The sequence below is a fragment of the Squalius cephalus genome, assembly GCF_949319135.1.
Source record: "Squalius cephalus genome assembly, chromosome: 14".
Lineage (NCBI taxonomy): Eukaryota > Metazoa > Chordata > Actinopteri > Cypriniformes > Leuciscidae > Squalius > Squalius cephalus.
This window is the reverse complement of record NC_137135.1, coordinates 12634113-12658524: the sequence shown is the minus strand read 5'-3', so window position 1 is coordinate 12658524 and position 24412 is coordinate 12634113. Positions and strand designations below refer to the sequence as shown.

General features: G+C 36.8%; 1 protein-coding gene across 1 annotated transcript in view; it reads right to left on the bottom strand.

The window, feature by feature from the left end:
- Nucleotides 1-24412, bottom strand: part of aff2 (AF4/FMR2 family, member 2) — a 237362-nt gene that overhangs the window by 167622 nt on the left and 45328 nt on the right. The window contains exon 2 of the mRNA XM_079893420.1: nucleotides 4332-4452. Within this exon, the coding sequence (XP_079749546.1) occupies nucleotides 4332-4452 (121 nt within the window). The remainder of the gene's footprint in view (nucleotides 1-4331; nucleotides 4453-24412) is intronic.

Below are 24412 nucleotides of genomic sequence, written 5' to 3'. Positions count from 1 at the left end.
TAAAGCGACAGAACCAACAAATTTACCCTTCACCTGATGTCACCCTGGAAGTATTTCAGAGACCAGTGATTCTCACATTAAAACTCTGAGTAAAAGCTACGCTCGCAGCTTCGACTTGACATCAGCAGAGACACAATTTTAGCTTTATATATGTGAGGCTGAAGTTGTTTTTTTAAGTGGAGAGCTCTGATGTTGAGGCAACTAATTTCAGAGAAAGAGGCCTTGGCCCAGATGAAGATAAATGGCATGTGTAGAGCTGATTAGAGAAAGAGAAAGAGAGAGAGAGAGAGCAAATGCAGATATAAAGTTAAGGAGAAAAAAAAAAAGCAAACCCAAAAAGAGGGGGAGAGAGAGTGCCTTGTCTTAGGAGGACTGTAATTATCCCTCAAAAAAGAAGGCAACACTACATGTTTCTACGACTGCTGCTCTGTGGGAAGTAACAGAAAAATTCTTCCACAAAAAGGCATTCCTTGCTTCAAAGCTCCAGTTTACAGATGCCATTATGTTTGAAGACAATTTATGAGGGAATTAACTCTTCTAGTAAACTAAACTCGGATGTTCACGATGGTAAATCAAGCTCATGAATCATTTTGCATATCTGCACCAATTATCACAGATACTTTGACAGAGCTAAAATATACAAGCTGACATATGCTTTATTCCACTCCAAACTATCTTGATCAAGCTCAAATAACCCTCAATCAAAGTTTTTGCATTCCTTATGTGAAAAACGTCAAATATCATGGTAATTTAAAGGCCCACTGAAGTGCCTTGGAAAGCACAGCTTTGTATGATGAGTTGACATAATTTCCACTGAAATAGGAAGCTAAGACAGGGCATATTGAATGGCTCCTCCCCCTTTTCAAATAGCCAATAGCATTTAGTTTACCTCACAGACTGCAAGTCAGACAGCACCATGGAAACGAATCTGAGCGCTGATGATACATTTGATTCTAGAGAGCATTTGATTGGACAGAAGATATGATGAGAAGCTGAAGTCCACGGTGATGTCATAAAAATCTGTGATCCATTTTAACGGAAGTGAGAGACTCATAAATGCAAATTTTGTCATTGTTTTGGAACACACCAGCTTATTCATAACCTTAAAGGCTTGTTCACACCAAGGACGATACCTATAAAGATATAGTTCTAAAAATCATTCTCAATATTAAAGAATAGCAGAGTTCACACCACAGCTATAATGATAACAGCACACAGAAATGATATCATTGGAATCACTTTCAGAACGATTTTATCCAGCTGATGAACGATAAAAACATTGACAGCCAATCAGAAGCCATCCTGCTATAAAGAGCTCGAGCATTTAAAGCGGCAGACAAGCACCCGCGTAGAATAAACAGAACGATATCATCCGCTGGTGTGGACGCTAATATAGTTATCTTTATGGTTAGCGTTCTTGGTGTGAACGGGCCTTAAGGCTAATATAATCATACTAAAAGCTAAAAAACTTAAATTTTGATTTAAGGGGGCCTTTAACTGCCAAACTCTCAATGACACTGTCACTGTTACTACAGGTCCTTGCCATTTAAAAAAAAAATCCCTGTCCTGAAAATCAAAATCAATGCCATAAAATGTAGTTATAACCTGTCCCACAACTCATCCCATCATAACTGTTTACATGACAGTATCGCAGATGGACACAGATGGAACAATTTAGGCACGAGTAAGCGGCGAGTCACTTTCCAGTTGTAATGGCGCATTGAGGTAAGAGGCAGTTCTTCACCTACAGAGGCACAGGGGGAGATTGATCCCATTCTCTGGCCCCCGAGGACCTCAGGACCGGCGTAATGACAGTGCTTCACTCTCCCTGAGATGGTCTGTCTCGGCCCTTGCTAACAGCCGGCTAAGGAAACAGATAAGCTACCTGAGGCTGGAAGGGCGACCTTGACACTTATTGACGCAATAAAAGTGATGTTCTCGAGTGGTGACATACAAAAGTGCTAGGTGTTTTATTCTGCTACTGTAGATGTCCAATGGCTCTTAAAGTCTACATGAAGTCAACACTGACCTTATTTACTTCTTTAATACATTTCCCAGGTCATTCTGTCCGCAATTCTTCAGCGCGTGTTATTTCAAAGATATATATATATTTTTCATAATGTAACTCTCAGGCTATGTCTACATTAATCCGGATACATTGGAAAACTGTGTTTTTGCTTCAAAACACTCCATCCACACTAGCGTTTTCCAAAAGTTTCATATCCACACTGAAATGTCGGAAAATCGCCAAATTAACCTTATTGTGCATGTGAAAAACCTCTCCAAAATATCTCTCCATTCACTGGTGCACCAGGTCGCACTCACTCACCATTATATGTTTGGTCTGAACGCAACTGCTCTCATGTCTTGCCGCAGGACAGTAATTACGAGTACATTTTATGTCATCTTTGCAGGACTGCAATATGAAGAGTGTACAAAAGCTGGGTTTCCACCGCAGGAACTTTTCCAAGGAATTAGGGACTTTGGGGTGGTACTCGGTGTGTTTCCACCGCAGAACCAGGGTCTAAATGAAGTTCCGGGTTAAAATCCCCCCCTCAGAAAGTCCCTGCTCGCGAGGTAGAACTTTTTCAAAGTTCAGGAACTTTCAGGGGTGGGACTTGGGCACTGAACACTCTCAGAAAAAAAGGTACAAAAGCTGTCACTGTGGCGGTACCTTTTCAAAAGGTACACCTTTGTACCTAAAGAGTGCATATTAGTCCCTCAAAGGTACATATTGGTACCAAAAGTGTACACATTAGTTCCAAAAGAGTACATATTAGTACCTATATGGTACATATTAGAACCCTTTTGAAGGGTACTGTCCCAGTGACAGCTTTTGTACCTTTTTTTCTGAGAGTGAACATGCTGATTGGTTGAGCTCATGCTTCATTTTGATTGGTTGATCATTTTATTTTAACCACCATTTTTAAAAATCTGTTGCGGTGCTATTCGATTCAACAATAGAGTTTAAAAAATAGGACCGATGACGAGGTTCAGGCTTTATAAAGCTTAAATTCGGAGGATGAAATCCAGCGTGAACTGGAACGCTTTTCAAATAAAAACGTATTAGTGTGGACAAGGCCTCAAAAACATTTTTTCCTTTCGCCACACTTGCAGGACATGTTAGCCAATAGCCAAATAGCTATGTAAGTATTGGCATTTACAGTAGATAGACCTTTTATAAAATCTTAGTGACAACTGCAATAGTTATGCAGTTATGTTAATGTAATAAAGGTTATGGCAATGATAACAAATGAAGCTATATTTGAAAAAGTAGAATTGCCAATTGGATATGCTGAGATGCTCTTTGAAGGTAAATATGACCTTTAACCTCCACGTCCGGGTCACCATTTTGGTTCTCAGCAGGCAGAAGCTTAAATAAATAAGTACTGAATGCCTGGACAAAATGCACCCTTTCCTTAATTAACTGCAAATTCACATTCAGTTCAGGCTCCATTTGGGGAATGTAATGCCAAGTTTTTGCAATCCAAGTACCAGTGGACAAAACCAATCCCTACCTTGTTGAATATTCTTTTTTTTTTTTAGGCGGGGTTCATTGCTAAATGACGAGAAAGTGCATACAATAATTGAATAATTAAATAATGCTTACGCAAATTATATTTAAATCATATTTATTCAAACATTTTATATATTAATTTAAACATGTCTCAACTCTCAACGTAAAAAGATGTTAACAAACATTTTCGAAGTAATTCGATGACCAGATAAACTGGTAATATGAACATATTATGATAGTAAAATGGGTAACGGACACCAAATCATGTTGACTTTAAAAGTAGCACAGGCATAGTAGTCAAACGCTTTTTCAAAAGTTTTTGATATAACTCACCTTTAACATCCTAACTTTAATCCTAAAATGAATATTTAAATGAAGCATCTAAAGGGGAAAAAAAGTTACATAACCCTGATCATAAGCGTTCCTTCAAACCAGTCCCAGCTGAACCCGAGGAGAAAGCAGGAGTTGTGTAAATATTAAGAGCACCTCAGCATCCTTTAGCCCTGTGTATGTGTGTTTGGCCTGGTAAACCCTACATTATTGGTAAACCCTACAAAAAGTTGACAATATCTGCAATCCTTGTCCTTGTGGGGTCTTGGTCCCCATGAAGAAAACAGCTTATAAATCGTCCTAAGTAATATTGTTTGAAAATGTAAAAATGCAAAAGTTTTCTGTAATGGGTAGGTTTAGGGTTCGGGGATAGAATATACAGTTTGTACAGTATGAAAATCATTACGTCAATGGAAAGTCCCCATAAAACATGAAAACACAACATGTGTGTATGTGTGTGTGTGGGCTCTGATTGGGCCTTTACCTTGTACGGCTCACCAAACAGATTAAATCCGGTGGAGAACAAGTCTTCATCCTGCTGCACTTCCTGCGTCCTTCGCTCCCACTCCTTCTTCTTCAGCGCCGAGCGGTCCTGCTCGTAATGACTGCGGGAAACGGGAGAGAAAGAACGATAGAGAGTAAGAGCGTGATTCGAGTCGGCATGCGAGAAATCGACGGCGAAAAACCCCTGCCCGTAAGAGATTCAAGGGAAGCCCTTATCTGTCTAATAGGCCCGAGCTGACACTAAGCAGATGAGGAGAGCGTGGCGGAGGAGATAAAGTAACTGGATTGGTGCGCGGATGCTTTGCAGGAACAGACAGGAGACTGCCAGGAAGAGGCAGCTCTGTTTGAAATGCTGGAAGAAGGGCTGGAGCCTCGGGGAGCGTTTATTTAGATTCGAAGGACCTCATATGGCAATCAGTGTGGGGGATTGTTACAGGAAATTCAAGCTTGTTTTAAACAAAGGCAGATGTCATACTGTGGAGTAAATGATTTCACAAATGAAAAAACCAAGCGTCTCCCTCTGAGGGATTCCGTCAGCCTCGTGTTTTTCTTTACATTCATTAAAATGAAGACTTCATCTGAGCGGTTTCTAGCACACCTCTCTCTCCAAGGCCTTGTTTGAGTTATTTAACGTCCAGATGACTTGCAGTTTAAGAAACTTCATGTATTAGCAATGAAAACAAACACGAGGGTGCTAAGCTGAGAGAGTGTGATGGTAGCGGTGACTGGTAGGCCCTGAGGCTGGTGTTAAAGGCTGACAGTGTCTGATTAGGGCCCGTAGACTCGCTTCCTTCCATTATCATAATGTAGAATGGCCCCGAGTTAACGCAGAACTCCCTCGGGAACAGACACGCTCCACAGCCGCTAGCTGTAGCATTAGCATCGGTCCCTGAGGGGGAACAACGGCGTGACAGAGACGGTGAATTTTCACTCAGTGGCCCCCTTGTTATGTTGTGACATATACAGTATGAGTATGTGTTAGAGCTTGCCTGTTCATTTGTTCTCTCACTCACTCACTGAGGGCTTTATGACACGCTTCAAAAGATATGTTATTCCTTTAAAAAATTCATTAGCAAGCTAACAATATGCAATCAAATTTAGGGTGAAGGATCTAAAATATTGGAAAATAGATTAAATAAAATAAGAAACAATTTGGCAAAATTGTTTATGATTATATATCAATATAGCTGTATTATTATTATTATTATTATTATTATTATTATTATTATTATTATTATTATTATTAAATTAATAAAATAAGAAACAGTTTGGCCAAATAGTTTATGAGTATATATCAATATGACTACATTATTAGGGCCCGAGCACCGATGGTGAGAGGACCCTATTGTTTTTGCTCCGTTTATTATTATTCTTCTTCTCCAAAGTGAATCGCTTTTTAGAGGGCCTAAACATGCTCGAAAACTCATGAAACTTTGCACACGCTTCAGAAGTGGTGAAAATTTACGTGTGATATGGTTTTCAGAATTGGGGGGGGCAAATTCGGTAAATTATTGCCCCCACATTTTGCCCCGGCTCCTGGTTTCACGTACAGGTATGAAATTTGGTACATACATGTAATGACCCAATACCTACAGAAAAGTCTCTTGGAGCATAGCCCTAAACACAACAGGAAGTGAGCTATTTTGAACTTCCTCCTGGATTTTGGGCATTTTTCGTAATTTCCTGATGTTGTACTTTAACGAACTCCTCCTACAGATTTGATCTGATACTCTTCAAATTTGGTGAGTGTAATCTTAAGGCCTTTGTGACGTTAAATTGCGAAGATCTAGAGTTTTCGTCGAAGGGTGTGCCCTCGGCGGCCTGACAAACATCTATCTATAAATTACAGGAACGTCTGTCTGTCTGTCTGTCTGTGTGTGTGTGTGTCTGTTCCTCGCATATCTCTCGAACCGTTAGTCCGATTGATTTCAAACTCGACAGGTGTCTTGCCACGGGCACGAGTAAGTGCAGTGCCAAGTTTGACATTGTTTGGATGAGAAATGCAAAAGATATCGTTAAATATATCATTTTTAGAAGGTTGTGGTTTAAAAATAAACATTCTGACATTAGAGAGTTGTATCGGTCAAAGAAGCCCCAAGAAGGCTGTGGTTTAAAAATAAACATTCTGACATAAACACTCAGTCAGCTACACTGTTTACTTCTGAATATTATAGTTTGGTTCCCGAACGTGATAAATCCATCTATCTATAAATTACAGAAACGTCCGTCTGTCTGTCTGTGTGTTATTCGCATATCTCTCGAATGTGAGATAACCACTAAATGTGTGAAAACCACTATTTTCTGTTTCAAACTTTCACATAGCATCTTTAGGTTATAACAACATTGAAAATCAAAATCTGGATTTGAATTTTTTAAGATTTATTATAAAAACGGATTATTTTTTCCCAAAAATGCAATAAATTCATGACTTTTTTTTTTTTTTTTTAAATGCTATTAATCCATTGAATCAATATAAAGTTATTTTTGATCATATTGCCATCGCAAGAAATATCTCCTGAACTTTTTTGACGGCGATCAGCTCACAAAAACTGATTTTGCACGGGCACTTTGCACTGCTCCCTGAATCGAGGTGCTTATTCATTTGTGGATGTAAACTGAATCTGTAAGTCAGCTATGCTGTTAGTGTTTACTTCTGAATATTATATTTCATTCTGGTGCGCTTAACGTTGTCGCTACTGTGTAATAGTAGCCTATGCTATTCACCAACTAAACATATCCTATTCAATGCGTTCACAGTCTCTTTCACGGGCATCATTTGTAGTTGCCTATTCACAAACTGTTTGCTCAAGCATAGCGTTTTCTCGGAGTTCACTGTGTGCTTTTTACCATGCACAAATAAAAATGTCACTGAACTTTTGCTGTGTAATTGTAACAATGAGCACACACCAAACCAACAATTACTAAAAACACACACAAAAACTGATTTTGCACGGGCATTTTTTGCACTAGTTCACCCAATTTCGGCCTTTTGGTGATATATGCATGATCAGATAAGTTCAATATTAATGTTGCTTGCAGTTCTGATGTTGCTAGGCAACCACAGACAGCCTGCAGTAACTCAGGCATACAATTTTCAATCTGCCACAAACTTCACATGTTTGATAAGAGTCCTGTCCTGAACACATGCCAATGCTCATTATGATTATAGCAATAGCACCACCTGCTGGTAGCAGGAAGTGTGGCAAATACAAAACGTGCTCGAAAAATCATGAAACTTTGCACACGCTTCAGAAGTGGTGACAATTTACGTGTGATGTGGTTTTAAAAATTGGGTGGGGCAAAATGGCTTACTTATTGCCCCTACATTTTGCCCCGGCTCGACGTTTCACGTACAGGTATGAAATTTGGTACACACATGTAAAGACCCAATACCTACAAAAAAGTCTCTTGGAGCATAGCCCTAAACACAACAGGAAGTCAGTTATTTTGAACTTCCTGTCAGATTTTGGGCAGTTTTTGCCATTTCCTGATGTTGTACTTTAACAAACTCCTACAGTTTTGATCTGATCCTCTTCAAATTTGGTGAGTGTAATCTTAAGGCCTTTCCTAAAGGTGCCGGGTGGCGGTGGCAGGGGTGCGAGGGCCCTTTTCATCGCTGCTTGCAGCTTTAATTATTATTATTATTATTATTATTATTATTATTATTATTATTATTATTATTATTATTATTATTATTAAATTAATAAAATAAGAAACAGTTTGGCCAAATAGTTTATGAGTATATATCAATATGACTACATTATTAGGGCCCGAGCACCGATGGTGTGAGGACCCTCTTGGAATTGCTCTGTTTATTATTAGGGCCCGAGCACCGATGGTGTGAGGACCCTCTTGGAATTGCTCTGTTTATTATTATTATTATTATTCTTCTCCGCATTTAATTGCATTTTTGAGGGCCTAAACATGCTCGAAAACTCACAAAACTTTGCACACGCATCAGAACTGGCGAAAATTTACATCTGATATAGGTTTCAGAATTGGACGGGGCAAAATGGCTCGATAGCGCCACCTATAAAATTTCAACGGAGTGCGCCTCCCGCAACGTTCCACGTACGTGCACGAAATTCGGTACATACATGTAATGACCTAATACCTACAAAAAAGTCTCTTGGAGCATAGCCCTAAACACAACAGGAAGTCAGCCATTTTGAACTTCCTCTCAGATTTTTGTGCAGTTTTTGCCATTTTCAGGCCTCGTACTTTAACGAACTCCTCCTACAGTTTTAATCTGATCATCTTCAAATTTGGTGAGTGTAATCTTAAGGCCTTTGCGACGTTAAATTGCGAAGATCTTGAGTTTTCGTCAAAGGGCGGGTCCTCGGCGGCCTGATAAATTTCGATGTTTCGCCATGAAACAGGAAGTTGTTGTAACTCAGGCATGGAATGTCCAATCTGCCCCAAACTTCACACGTTTGATAAGAGTTCTGTCCTGAACACATGACCATGCTCATATTCAGTTATAGTCATAGCGCCACCTGCTGGCAACAGGAAGTGACATGTTTAACACTGTTATGGACTCCTAATAACATATAAAAAAGTGCCAGCAAGTGCTAAACATGCTAACAACATACTAGAAGCATGCTAAAACATGCTAGCAAACTCTTAGCTAAGTGCTAAAGCATGCTATTATTGCAATTAAATAGGAATTTGCTGTAACTCAGGCATGGAATGTCCAATCTGCCCCAAACTTCACACTTTTGATAAGCGTTCTGTACTGAACACATCTACATGAGAATATTCAGTTATAGTAATAGCGCCACCTACTGGTAACAGGAAGTGTCATGTTTAACACGTTGATGCCATTCTAGCAACATGTTAAAAATGCCATTGACTTCTAAACATGCTAGAAACATGTTAAAACATGCTAGCAATACTTAGCTAAGTGCTAAAGCATGCTAATTCAATGAAACAGGATGTTGTTGTTACTCAAGAAGGCAATGTCCAATCTGCGCCAAACTTCACACTTTTAATAAACGTTCTATCCTGAACACATGACCATGCTCATATTCAGTTACAGTCATAGTGCCACCTGCTGGCAACAGGAAGTGACATGTTAAACACTGTTGTGGACATATAAAAACATATAAAAAAGTGCCAGCAAGTGCTAAACATGCTAACAACATACTAGAAACATGCTAAAACATGCTAGCAAACACTTAGCTAAGTGCTAAAGCATGCAAATGCTGCAATTAAATAGGAATTTGCTGTAACACAGGCATGGAATGTCCAATCTGCCCCAAATTTCACACGTTTGATAAGAGTCATGGCCTGAACACATCTACATGAGAATATTCAGTTATAGTAATAGCGCCACCTGCTGTCAACAGGAAGTGACATGTTTAACACTGTTGTGGTCTCCTAATAACATATAAAAAAGAGCCAGCAAGTGCTAAACAGGTTAGCAACATACTAGAAACATGCTAGCAAACACTTAGTTAAGTGCTAAAGCATGCTATTACTGCAATTAAATAGGAATTTGCTGTAACTCAGGCATGGAATGTCCAATCTGCCCTAAACTTCACACGTTTGATAAGAATCATGGCCTGAACACATGTCTATGCTCAAATTCAGTTATAGTAATAGCGCCACCTACTGGCAACAGGAAGTGACATGTTTAACACGTTGATGCCGTTCTAGCAACATGTTAAAAATGCCATTGAGTTCTAAACATGCTAGAAACATATTAAAACATGCTAGCAATACTTAGCTAAGTGCTAAAGCATGCTAATTCAATGAAACAGGACTTTGTTGTTACTCAAGAAGGCAATGTACAATCTACCCCAAACTTCACATGTTTGATAAGAGTTATCTCTTGAACACATGTCCATGCTCATATTTAGTTATAGTCATAGCGCCACCTGCTGGCAACAGGAAGTGACGTTTAACACTGTTCTTGACTCCTAATAACATATAAAAAAATGCCAGTAGATGCTAAACATCCTACCAACATACTAGAGACATAATAAAACATACTAGCAAACACTTAGCTAAGTGCTAAAGAATGATATTACTGCAATTAAATATGAATTTGCTGTAACTCAGGCATGGAATGTCCAATCTGCCCCAAACTTCACACTTTTGATAAGCGTTCTGTCCTGAACACATGACCATGCTTATATTCAGTTACAGTAATAGCGCCACCTGCTGGCAACAGGAAGTGACATGTTTAACACTGTTATGGACTCCTAATAACATATAAAAAAGTGCCAGCAAGTGTTAAACATGCTAACAACATACTAGAAACATGCTAAAACATGCTAGCAAACTCTTAGCTAAGTGCTAAAGCATGCTATTATTGCAATTAAATAGGAATTTGCTGTAACTCAGGCATGGAATGTCCAATCTGCCCCAAACTTCACACTTTTGATAAGAGTCATGGCCTGAACACATCTACATGAGAATGTTCAGTTATAGTAATAGCGCCACCTACTGGCAACAGGAAGTGACATGTTTAACACGTTGATGCCGTTCTAGCAACATGTTAAAAATGCCATTGAGTTCTAAACATGCTAGAAACATATTAAAACATGCTAGTAATGCTTAGCTAAGTGCTAAAGAATGCTAATTCAATGAAACATGACTTTGTTGTTACTCAAGAAGGCAATGTCCAATTTGCACCAAACTTCACAAGTTTGATAAGAGTTCTGTCCTGAACACACATCCATGCTCATATTCAGTTATAGTCATAACGCCACCTACTGGCAACAGAAACTGACATGGTTAACACAGTAATGCAGTACTAACCACATAATTATTGTGTACTAAGCATGCTAGAAACAGACTAAACATGCTAGCAACACTTAGCTGAGTCATGAAGCATGCTATTATCACCATTATACAAAACATTTTGTAACTGACTTTGACATACTCTTACTATATATACCTCCTTAAATGTACATTTCCCAACCATGCTCTGTCTTCCTAAAGCCACCGAGTGTTGATGGCACGGGTGCGAGGGCCCTTTCATCGCTGCTTGCAGCTTTAATTATTATTATTATTCTTCTCCGCATTTAATTGCATTTTTGAGGGCCTAAACATGCTCGAAAACTCACAAAACTTTGCACACGCGTCAGAACTGGCGAAAATTTACATCTGATATAGGTTTCAGAATTGGACGGGGCAAAATGGCTCGATAGCGCCACCTATAAAAGTTCAACGGAGTGCGCCTCCCGCAACGTTCCACGTACGTGCACGAAATTCGGTACATACATGTAATGACCTAATACCTACAAAAAAGTCTCTTGGAGCATAGCCCTAAACACAACAGGAAGTCAGCCATTTTGAACTTCCTCTCAGATTTTTGTGCAGTTTTTGCCATTTTCAGGCCTCGTACTTTAACGAACTCCTCCTACAGTTTTCATCTGATCATCTTCAAATTTGGTGAGTGTAATCTTAAGGCCTTTGCGACGTTAAATTGCGAAGATCTTGAGTTTTCGTCAAAGGGCGGGTCCTCGGCGGCCTGATAAATTTCGATGTTTCGCCATGAAACAGGAAGTTGTTGTAACTCAGGCATGGAATGTCCAATCTGCCCCAAACTTCACACGTTTGATAAGAGTTCTGTCCTGAACACATGACCATGCTCATATTCAGTTATAGTCATAGCGCCACCTGCTGGCAACAGGAAGTGACATGTTTAACACTGTTATGGACTCCTAATAACATATAAAAAAGTGCCAGCAAGTGCTAAACATGCTAACAACATACTAGAAGCATGCTAAAACATGCTAGCAAACTCTTAGCTAAGTGCTAAAGCATGCTATTATTGCAATTAAATAGGAATTTGCTGTAACTCAGGCATGGAATGTCCAATCTGCCCCAAACTTCACACTTTTGATAAGCGTTCTGTACTGAACACATCTACATGAGAATATTCAGTTATAGTAATAGCGCCACCTACTGGTAACAGGAAGTGTCATGTTTAACACGTTGATGCCATTCTAGCAACATGTTAAAAATGCCATTGACTTCTAAACATGCTAGAAACATGTTAAAACATGCTAGCAATACTTAGCTAAATGCTAAAGCATGCTAATTCAATGAAACAGGATGTTGTTGTTACTCAAGAAGGCAATGTCCAATCTGCGCCAAACTTCACACTTTTAATAAACGTTCTATCCTGAACACATGACCATGCTCATATTCAGTTACAGTCATAGTGCCACCTGCTGGCAACAGGAAGTGACATGTTAAACACTGTTGTGGACATATAAAAACATATAAAAAAAGTGCCAGCAAGTGCTAAACATGCTAACAACATACTAGAAACTAGAGCCCGACCGATATATCGGCAGGCCGATATTATCGGCCGATATTAGGCATTTTCAAAACTATCGGTATCGGCATTTATAACGGCCGATAAATAAATATTTCAAAAATAAAATAAAAACGGACGAAACACCCTTCAACCATGTTATGAGTGTTGGCGTTGTATAGTTAGTCCACCAGAGGGTACTCTACACCGTCCCTGTTGGCAACACTCGTGTATAACGCGCCACACATTCTGCAACCTGCTGATCCAGCCAGAGTCGGGCAGAGAGAACCGCGAGTGAGATCATCGGTGAAGTGTGTTCATGGTGAGTTGGTAACGACTCACTAGACATACGTTGCTTGAATAACAATTAAAAGAACATCCCTATCAGTTCTCTTAACTCAAATAAGGATGACAAAATTCGTGACTCATGTCCAGTTTTGCTGCGGTTAAATAAGCCGAGAGTGAAGCGGAACAACGCGACGTAGGCTATATTCACATAAAATGTTAACACTGCAGTTCACAAAAGTTCATAATGTGCATGTGCTTTAATGCTTTGTCGGTTAAACATTTAATTTTAAATGCTGATGCGCTGTTCTAACGTGTGCGTTTCTCAGCGCGTACATGTGAAGCTCACATGCACTAAAAGCCTTTCTACCAGCGCCTGGATACTGGACTAAGTTATCTTTCGAGTATTATTGTGCTAATACTGTTAAATACACACAATATTTACATAAACAAAGTCGGTTGTCTAAAGTGAAGGCAAAATTGAGAGAAAATCTGTTTGTCAAATGCGTGTACATTAGACGTGTCGTGCTCAGCTTTTAAAGAGACAGTAGCAATTGTAAACACATTGCCTCTTGTCCTTAAAGGGATAGTTCACCCAATAATAAAAATGATCTCATTATTTACAGGCACTCTAATGTTGTTCCAACTGTATTAATTTCCTTCTAATATTTTTCTAATATTAATAGTTTGAAGAATGTGGGTATGATAACCAAACAGTAACCAAACAGTAGCTGGTCCCCATTGACTTCCAAAGGAGAAAAATATACTATGGAAGTCACTGGGGTACATCAACTGTTTGGTTACCCACATTCATCCAAATAACTTATTTTCAACAGAAGAAAAAAACAACTTGAGAGAGTAAATTATGACTATTTGAATTTGTTGTCAATTTTAATGTGAAATTGTTGTTTTTGTTCAAAGGACTAAACGTTTAGTCTTAAAAAAAAATCTTAAGTTTGTATTTTTATACATTTTATTTATCAGAACTTTAATATATTTTGATGTTCTTCTGTTCTGTTGTGACAATAAAAGAAACAAGTTTCTTTTTAAAATGCATTATCATATTATTTTAGTTAAAACTCATAAATAACTACAAATAACTAATGTTAGGGAAATTTGTTAATGTTTTGTTGCGCGTTTCTGAAAAAAAAATAAAAAATATCGTCCGATATATCGGAATATCGGATTTTAAAACCAACAAATATTTGTACCGGTATCGGCCTTCAAAATCCTTTATCGGTCGGGCTCTAGTACCCATCAAAAGTTTGTACACACCAATTGTAAAGTGTGTCCAAACTTACTGTACTATAATACACATAAATAATATTGCTACTGTATTATAATATACACATAAATAATATCGGCCGATATATCGGTATCTGGCTTTTTTTTATCGGTATCGGCATCGGCGCCCAAAAATCCATATCGGTCGGGCTCTACTAGAAACATGCTAAAACATGCTAGCAAACACTTAGCTAAGTGCTAAAGCATGCAAATGCTGCAATTAAATAGGAATTTGCTGTAACACAGGCATGGAATGTCCAATCTGCCCCAAATTTCACACGTTTGATAAGAGTCATGGCCTGAACACATCTACATGAGAATATTCAGTTATAGTAATAGCGCCACCTGCTGTCAACAGGAAGTGACATGTTTAACACTGTTGTGGTCTCCTAATAACATATAAAAAAGAGCCAGCAAGTGCTAAACAGGTTAGCAACATACTAGAAACATGCTAGCAAACACTTAGTTAAGTGCTAAAGCATGCTATTACTGCAATTAAATAGGAATTTGCTGTAACTCAGGCATGGAATGTCCAATCTGCCCTAAACTTCACACGTTTGATAAGAATCATGGCCTGAACACATGTCTATGCTCAAATTCAGTTATAGTAATAGCGCCACCTACTGGCAACAGGAAGTGACATGTTTAACACGTTGATGCCGTTCTAGCAACATGTTAAAAATGCCATTGAGTTCTAAACATGCTAGAAACATATTAAAACATGCTAGCAATACTTAGCTAAGTGCTAAAGCATGCTAATTCAATGAAACAGGACTTTGTTGTTACTCAAGAAGGCAATGTACAATCTACCCCAAACTTCACACGTTTGATAAGAGTTATCTCTTGAACACATGTCCATGCTCATATTTAGTTATAGTCATAGCGCCACCTGCTGGCAACAGGAAGTGACGTTTAACACTGTTCTTGACTCCTAATAACATATAAAAAAATGCCAGTAGGTGCTAAACATCCTACCAACATACTATAGACATGCTAAAACATACTAGCAAACACTTAGCTAAGTGCTAAAGAATGATATTACTGCAATTAAATATGAATTTGCTGTAACTCAAATGTCCAATCTGCCCCAAACTTCACACTTTTGATAAGCGTTCTGTCCTGAACACATGACCATGAACATGAACACATGACCATGCTTATATGGTCTTATATGGCTTATATGGTAACTGCAATTCAGTTACAGTCATAGCGCCACCTGCTGGCAACAGGAAGTGACATGTTTAACACTGTTATGGACTCCTAATAACATATAAAAAAGTGCCAGCAAGTGTTAAACATGCTAACAACATACTAGAAACATGCTAGCAAACTCTTAGCTAAGTGCTAAAGCATGCTATTATTGCAATTAAATAGGAATTTGCTGTAACTCAGGCATGGAATGTCCAATCTGCCCCAAACTTCACACTTTTGATAAGAGTCATGGCCTGAACACATCTACATGAGAATGTTCAGTTATAGTAATAGCGCCACCTACTGGCAACAGGAAGTGACATGTTTAACATGTTGATGCCGTTCTAGCAACATGTTAAAAATGCCATTGATTTCTAAACATGCTAGAAACATGTTAAAACATGCTAACAATGTTTAGCTAAGTGCTAAAGAATGCTAATTCAATGAAACATGACTTTGTTGTTACTCAAGAAGGCAATGTCCAATTTGCACCAAACTTCACACGTTTGATAAGAGTTCTGTCCTGAACACACATCCATGCTCATATTCAGTTATAGTCATAACGCCACCTACTGGCAACAGAAACTGACATGGTTAACACAGTAATGCAGTACTAACCACATAATTATTGTGTACTAAGCATGCTAGAAACAGACTAAACATGCTAGCAACACTTAGCTGAGTCATGAAGCATGCTATTATCACCATTATACAAAACATTTTGTAACTGACTTTGACATACTCTTACTATATATACCTCCTTAAATGTACATTTCCCAACCATGCTCTGTCTTCCTAAAGCCACCGAGTGTTGATGGCACGGGTGCGAGGGCCCTTTCATCGCTGCTTGCAGCTTTAATTATTATTATTATTATTATTATTATTATTATTATTATTATTATTCAATAGATTAAATAAAATAAGAAACAATTTGGCTAAATAGTTTATGAGTATATATCACTATGACTACATTATTATTATTATTATTATTATTATTATTATTCGTATTATTACTATTATTATTATTATTATTATTATTCAATAGATTAAATAAAATAAGAAACAGTTTGGCCAAATAGTTTATGATTATATATCAATATGACTGTAGTATTATTATTATTATTATTATTATTATTATTATTATTATTATTATTATTATTAAAAATAGATTAAATAAAATAAGAAACAATTTGGCCAGATAGTTTATTATTATATATCAAAATTACTACAGTATTTTATTATTATTATTATTATTGTTATTGTTATTATGATTAAACAAAATAAGAAACAATTTGGTCGAACATTTTATGATTATATATGACTATAATAATAATAATAATAATAACTAAAACAAGGAACAATTTGGCAAAAAGAATTATGATTACATATTAATATGACTGTAAGAAATAAATAGTTCAATTGATATTTAAAAGAAAAAAGAAAAAAAAAGATGTTACTAGTAAAAATGCAGTAACTTAGTTTTAGCTACCAATGTAATTCAAAAAAGAAAAAGGAGATGAAGGAAATTGTTAATATTTCAATTAATTATCCATATTAATTTATTATGAGTAATAACGATAATTGTAGTAATTATGGTAATTTGGTCACGGTTAACATTTCAAATTGGCTCCTCAAGGCTATGCAACAAAAATGTGCTATTCTAACCCATGACTTTCTATTTTCCAATGTAAACATGACTATTATTTTGACTTTTTTGCTGACAGAATCATTGCTTTCATCTAATGTCAGCATTGCCAAAACCCAAGATACCTCAAACACATATTTCCTCAGCCCGTGCTAATAGGACACTTTCCCAGAGCAACAGACAGAGGTCCAGCTCTTGGAGGTGATGGATAGCAGAGCGAGCAGGAGAACTGGAGAACTGGAGAACTGGAGATCTGGAGATCTGGAACCGGTCCGTCTCCAGCCGTCCTGAGGCTTACGCCACGGCATTTAATCCATCACTAAATTATTCCAGAAGGCGGGAGATATTACGGTGCGGGAAAAACGAGGCCTGGTCTAAGGTGACAGGTGCTTCTTCTGAGGGGTCGAGGAAAAAATAAGTGACAAAGAAAAGTGGGAATAAATACAACGACGAGAGATTGACGGTGCTTCCCAGGCCTTAATGACAGCAAGATGTCAGTTATCTTTATGTCAGCGCGCAGGGCACACTTGACACGGACACCTGACAGGACGATAAATCAAATTTACAGCTGTCAGTGGCAGAGCCCTGCAGACACTTGGGTCCCTTGACACTGCATTACTCTTCAAATGCAGAGCGCTGAGTTGGCCAGTCAGAGGTTGCTATAGACCATTAAGAAACTAAAGAAGAACGCAGAGGTGCAAATAACCCCTAGTTATGGCTGCTGCAGTGCAAGACAAGTTAACAGTGTGATGACAATGTGATATACAGGCATACTGTATGTGTGAGCGTGTTTGCTTGCTATGAGATATTATGGTATTAAGGTATTCATAAATTCTTTAAAAATGACCAAATGTTTTATTGTTGCTGTCAAAGTTAACATCTGTACTTACTGCACTTTAACATTTACATTCTCTAAATAATATTACTATTTTATAATACCAGAAAATTTGGAACAGCATCGCCCACCTTTTCAGTGGAGTTAGTTCTGGAAGTTTTTTTTTTTTTTATTCCTCCCATATGATTTCAAAAGAGTCTTTGTTAAAGCGCTATAAGCCATGATGCAAGCCAACCAGAATCATAACATTGCAAACTTTGATTTGAAGCAAAAATGATTTTGAAAATCAGACAAGAATACAAAGCTAAAAGACTTGATGCCTTTAGTGATAGAAAGAACTACAATCCCATGATGCATTGCAAAAAATTACATATGTATATATATATTTATTTTTATTTTCATTTAATATTCATTCGTTAAAGTTTTAGCAATTTTGTTGTTTTTATTTTTTCAATATTTCTATATAGAATTTCTATAGTTTTTATTAAGTTTTTATATAATCATTAATTGAAAAAAAATAATGTATATATATATATACTGTATATATATATATATATATATATATATACTGTATATATATATACTGTATATATATATATATATATATATATATATATATATATATACATACATATATACAGTATATATGATTGGATACATAAAAAAAAATATTACTTATAAAATAAATGTTAACTGAAATAAAACATGTTTATATATATATATATATATATATATATATATATATATATATATATATATATATATATATATATATATATATATATATATATATATATATATATATATATATATTAGTATAAAAACAATATATGTAATCAATATATATAAATAATATGTATAATCTCTATCCTTACCTTAGACCTTTATACATATATATATATATATATATGTATATGTATATTTCATTTAACGATTATATAAAAACTTAATAAAAACTATAGAAATGATATATAGAAATATTGAAAAAAATAAAAACAACAAAATTGCTAAAACTTTAACGAATGAATATAAAATGAAAATAAATAAATAAAATTAATAATTTTATTTAAAAAGTAGCTATAATAATATCTCAATGATACTAAAATAACACTGAGAAGAATCTCACAGCAAGCGCAAAGCAAACCCTGGCAACCTCTCAAAACACCCGAGCATCGTGACACTGAGTCTCGCACTGTTTCATCTCCTCTTTCGGAATGTTTGTTTTCCTTGATTTCTTTTGTACAGTCAATAATGTTCTCTTCCCATGTTTCTGAGAAGGCGCTGCTGCCCACATTCATTCCTTCCTTCCTTCCTTCCTTCCTTCCTTCCTTCCTTCCTTCCTTCCTTCCTTCCTTCCTTCCTTCCTTCCTTCCTTCCTTCCTTCCTTCCTTCCTTCCTTCCTTCCTTCCTTCCTTCCTTCCTTCCACTGAGAAAACGCCAGTAATATATTCAAACTTCACATGAACACACATCACCAAAATTTCTTCAGGCCATATACAGTATTCAGTGTTGACAACACGCTGAATGTTAAACAGCAGTGCCTGGGCGGTTTATTACAGTCATGTTGTTGGTGGCATGATTATGTTCTGGAACATGTGGCATTGGCAGTTTTCCCCTTCCATTCTTCCCGTACTCCACCTCTCCTCTGCCTCTTCCTAACACCACTGCATGAGGGGGGGGGGGGGAAATGAACAGCGATATCCATGGAAAAGCCAATGAATTTAATCTTAGCTGAGCTTTGCTGCATTTGAAAGATAACCAAATAGAGCGCCTGCATGGCTCTCCCTCCTCTCTCTCCCCCCGGTGAAGCCTCCCATAGAGAAATAATGTAATAAACAGCCAACGAGTGCCACTGTTATTAGAACGAAGCCGCCGCCACAACAGTGGGTCTGATTTCTGATTTAAAGCGGCAATTATTAATTTGAAGCACAGGCTAATTAAAACTACAGCTAAGCGTTTAGCCTCTTGTTACAATTATTTTGGAGGATTGTAATTATATGGAGCTGCTTATCTCACACATTAAGGCATTGACAGAAGAGGTGGAGATCTCCTCTCATTTATTCCTGATTTATCAGCGTTGGGATGAGATTGATGCGAGAAAGATAGCAGTCGTTCATCAGGAGGATGCTGGGGTTTGTCTGGAGGGTCTAGCCTGAGGGAAAACTCTGCTCAGAATGGGAATACTCCTTTTTTTTCCCACTTTTTCCTTCTCTGCTTTTTTAGTGACAGTTAACTATCACGTGGATCTTGTGAATACTGTAAGAATACTGTAAACAAAACATACATTGCTTTACAATTAAATGAGTGATCAATGGACACAATAAACCGGTAACACTTTACAATCATTAGTTAACGTTAGTTAATGTATTAACTACCAATGAGCAATACATATTTATTAATCTTTGTTAATGTTAGTTAATAAAAATAGAGATGTTCACTGTTTGTTCATGTTAGTTCGGAGTGCATTAACTATGTTAACAAATACAACTTTTGATTTTAATAACGTATTAGTAAATGTTGAAATGAACTGCTGTAGAAGTGGTCCATTCTTAGTTCATGTTAACTAATGTAATGTTAAATAATGAAACCATATTGTAAAGTGTTACCAAAAAAACCTTATGATGAGACTGTAAAAATTAAAGTAAATTAAGCAGAGCATACAGTAAATGAACACATTTATTTATTGTGATTGTTTTCTTTATATATATATATATTTATATATTCTCGAGTCTCTTATGCTCACCAAAGCTGCATTTATATGATCAAAAAGCAATAATGTGAAATATTATTGCAATTTAAAAGAACTGTTTTCTATTTTACTATATTTTAAAATGTAATGTATTCCTGTGATCAAAGCTGCATTTTCAGCATCATTACTCCAGTCTTCAGTGTCACATGATCCTTCAGAAATCATTCTCATATGATGATTTGCTGCACAGGAAACATTTTCTTAATAAACCGTGATACATTTTTTTCCAGGATTCTTTGATAAACAGAAAGCTGTTCATCACTACACTCAGAAACAGCATTTATTTGAAACAGAAATCTTTTTTACATTTAAAATAGTCACTTTTGATCAATCTGTGTCCTTGCTGAATAAAAGTATTCATTTTATGAAGAAAAAAAAAATTTTTTTTTTTTACAGTAGGCTATATATACACATTCATAAAATGACAAATTGAAATATAAATGTTCTTTCAAATGACATTTGCCCTGGATCTTTTCTGCAGTTGTGAGTCTCCCCACATTGACATCCGCTATTCTTGCTAAACTGCAGTGGTTCTATAGGATTCTTTGATGAATAAAAAGTTCAAAAGAACACCATGTATTTGGCCTTGAAACCTTTTCTAACATTATAAATGTCTTTACTGGCAATTTTGATCTATTTAATGCATCTTTGCTGAATAAAACTATTAAAGGTGCTGAATGTAATTTTTGTTTTACTGTACTAAAGCATGAAAAGGTTACACTATATTTTAAGGTGTCAGTACTTAAATGTAGGCTATAATTACACTGTAACAGGGTAATAATAATTAAGATTGGATGAGGGTTTGGTTTAGAGTTGCATGTAATTACGCACAATTTATAGTTATTACTATATTAACTACATGTAACAATGTGTAAAATAAAGTGTTGCCCATAAAAATACCCATGATTTAGGAAATCAAGTTCAAATACTCGTTTCTCCGAAAAGCAATGCTACGGTCAGTTGTATGTCGGAATGTCTGATTTTGTTTTGGTCTGTGATCCCGCCCACTACCAGTTTACCCAATAGAATTTGCCAGTTGGAGGAAAACCCAGCGTATTACAGCCACTGAAGTGAGCAAACGAACTAGGTCATGAATTGCTGATTCTACACGACATAAAAAGTCTCAGCAATGAAACATTGCAAACGTAGGCTATATATTATCTGATCAACTTACAGTGTAAGGCGTGTCGCTTTCCATTGTCAAATGCGATCGTTCCTGTTGCATGTCCTGACTCCGGCAACCCGCATGAGCGTCGAGTGCGAGGGAGATAGGGTGGGGGAAACAACTTTTTCCAATATTTTGAACGTGGACTGCAGAACCCATTTCAACTGCTATAGCCATTGATATTACATACTGCACCTTTAATTTCTTTATTAAACAGACAGCCACTGTCGGTAAATAAATACCAAAAGGTAAATGCAAGAAGCAAAATGTAGGCTATTTCAATACAGCAAACATAACCCCCCTCCCAAACACCAATTCAAAACGGCCCAAATTTAGCATTCCTTCAGACAATCCGCCCTGAGCTGCACAGCGAGCTCGGATGACCACACAGGCCAGAGACTCGTCTTCAGGATGGCAGCTGCTTGTAGGCGAGCAAAGGACTCTCTCAGATTAATGAGCACCCCTGACAGTAATTGCTAGGTGCCAGGTTATCAGCCCGGCCACTGACACCACTTCCCCCCAGGACTCTTTCCATTTCCTCAAGGAGGCCATTGTTTGCACTCATATTAGCAGCAGCTCAGCGGGACGGTTAAGACACTGGCCGCACAATGGAGGCTAAAACGCACTTCACCTTCTCCAGTTCATCACTGACTTTTGTAGCGTTCTTCCTTCAGGGCAGCGCTGAGTCGTAATAAATGTGATTCTCGATGTCTAAGAGGCTGAACCTCCTGCAATCCAGTGACACATACTGTGCCGAGACATAACTGCATAGTATTTATATACACTCCTAAAAATAAAAGGTTCTTTATTAGGATCGATGGGTCCATGATGAACCTTTAACATCCACGGAACCTTCCCATTCCTCAAAAGGTTCTTTATAGTGGAAAAAGGTTCTTTAGATTATTAAAATGTTTTTACACACTAAGAAAAAATGGTTATTTTAAGAACGGTGCACTGAAAGGTTTTGCGTGGAACCAAAAATGGTTCTTCTCCACAGTAAAAAAAAAAAAAAAAAAAAAAAAAAAAAAAAAAACTATATTTTTAAGAGTGTATCATTTATCCATACATGTGCAAAAAGGGTCATTTAAAAAGTACTCGGACACAGATTTATCACTAAAATATTAATAATGCAATATTTAAAAATAGAAAGAATTGGAAAGGGGGATATACGTCAATAAATATATTTCATTCAAAAATATAATTGCATTTAATATACATGTAAATAATAATAATTTAAAATATAAACAAATATTTAACAATACTGAAATGTATATATATATTATTGTATATTATAACACTGTAATATAAATTATTAATTATATAGCATAATAATCACCATCATCAATATCATGAGCCTTACAAAACCAATTAAAGCATAAAGTAAAGCATAAAAATAAAGTGATATTTTTATGCTTTAATTGGTTTTGTAAGGCTCATATATATATGTGTGTGTGTGTGTGTGTGTATTCTTATATATATATATATATATATATATATATATATATATATATATATATATATATATATATACATTTACATGTACATTTAATTATATATAAATGTATCAGTACATTAAATAATAATGATAACAACAGTCACATTTTGAAATGTATAAACACCATTCCATACAGCAAAATATCACATGCAATTGCATAAAACGGCTTGCTTCAGATTCCCTCAAGTAAATGATGAAATAATCTATACGTCTCAGCGATATATAATCAATACGTTTCATTGTTTTAATTGCCTCGTTTGTTTAATTGTCTTTGTCACGCAGTCTTTTGCTTTTTCTAATTCTCTCCATCTTCTTTTTTTTTCCCTGTGCGCTTTCAACTCGCTATACAAGGGATCCGTGATTAACTGCGTCAACCAATTAGAAAGCATGTCTGGAGTCTGAAATGTCATGTCATGAATATTGCAGGAGGAGCTCCGGCACATTTCCAGAATTTTACCCAATTTAGCAAACAGACCTCGGCGTGCACTGGAACATCAAGTGCAGTGTCCACAAACACCAGCGGGGATTTCACCACAGACACACAGCTAACCCCTGCGCCAAACAAATGTCAATTTTCATCAAACTGTAAAAACTGATCTGAGCGCAGTAATAGTCAGAGACGCTGCGCATTCAGCAGACTGCATAATCGAGAGAGGAAATTATGGCAGCTGCACGTCGATTATCCCTTAATGGGCACCGACTTCAAATTAATGTCTTCTTCATGTTCCATATTTCACATTCATATTGAGAGGAATTTACCACAATTAGGGTGTAATTGCAGATCTGCGGCTGAAGTTATCAGCGTACAGGGTGCGTTTAAGAACCTAAATCTAATCTTAGTCTATTTTGAGTTGCTCTCGACTTGAAATCTGAATGCTGAGATTGGCCTTCCATGTGGTTTCACGACAAATGCATCAGGGAGCATGTGAAAACAACAGGCCGTGTCGAAGAAACATGACGAAAATAACGCGTAAACAAACAAATACAAAAGTACGAGATCGTAAATGGCGAAAAACACACATTTACGAAACATGCAGGTTATCTCTGGCTTTTAAGCTCGGTTGTCTGATGGATCATCGTTTCGAGACACGTCGAGCACTTTTAACCCATGGCCTGTAGTTATGCCGAGGAAGCTCTTGG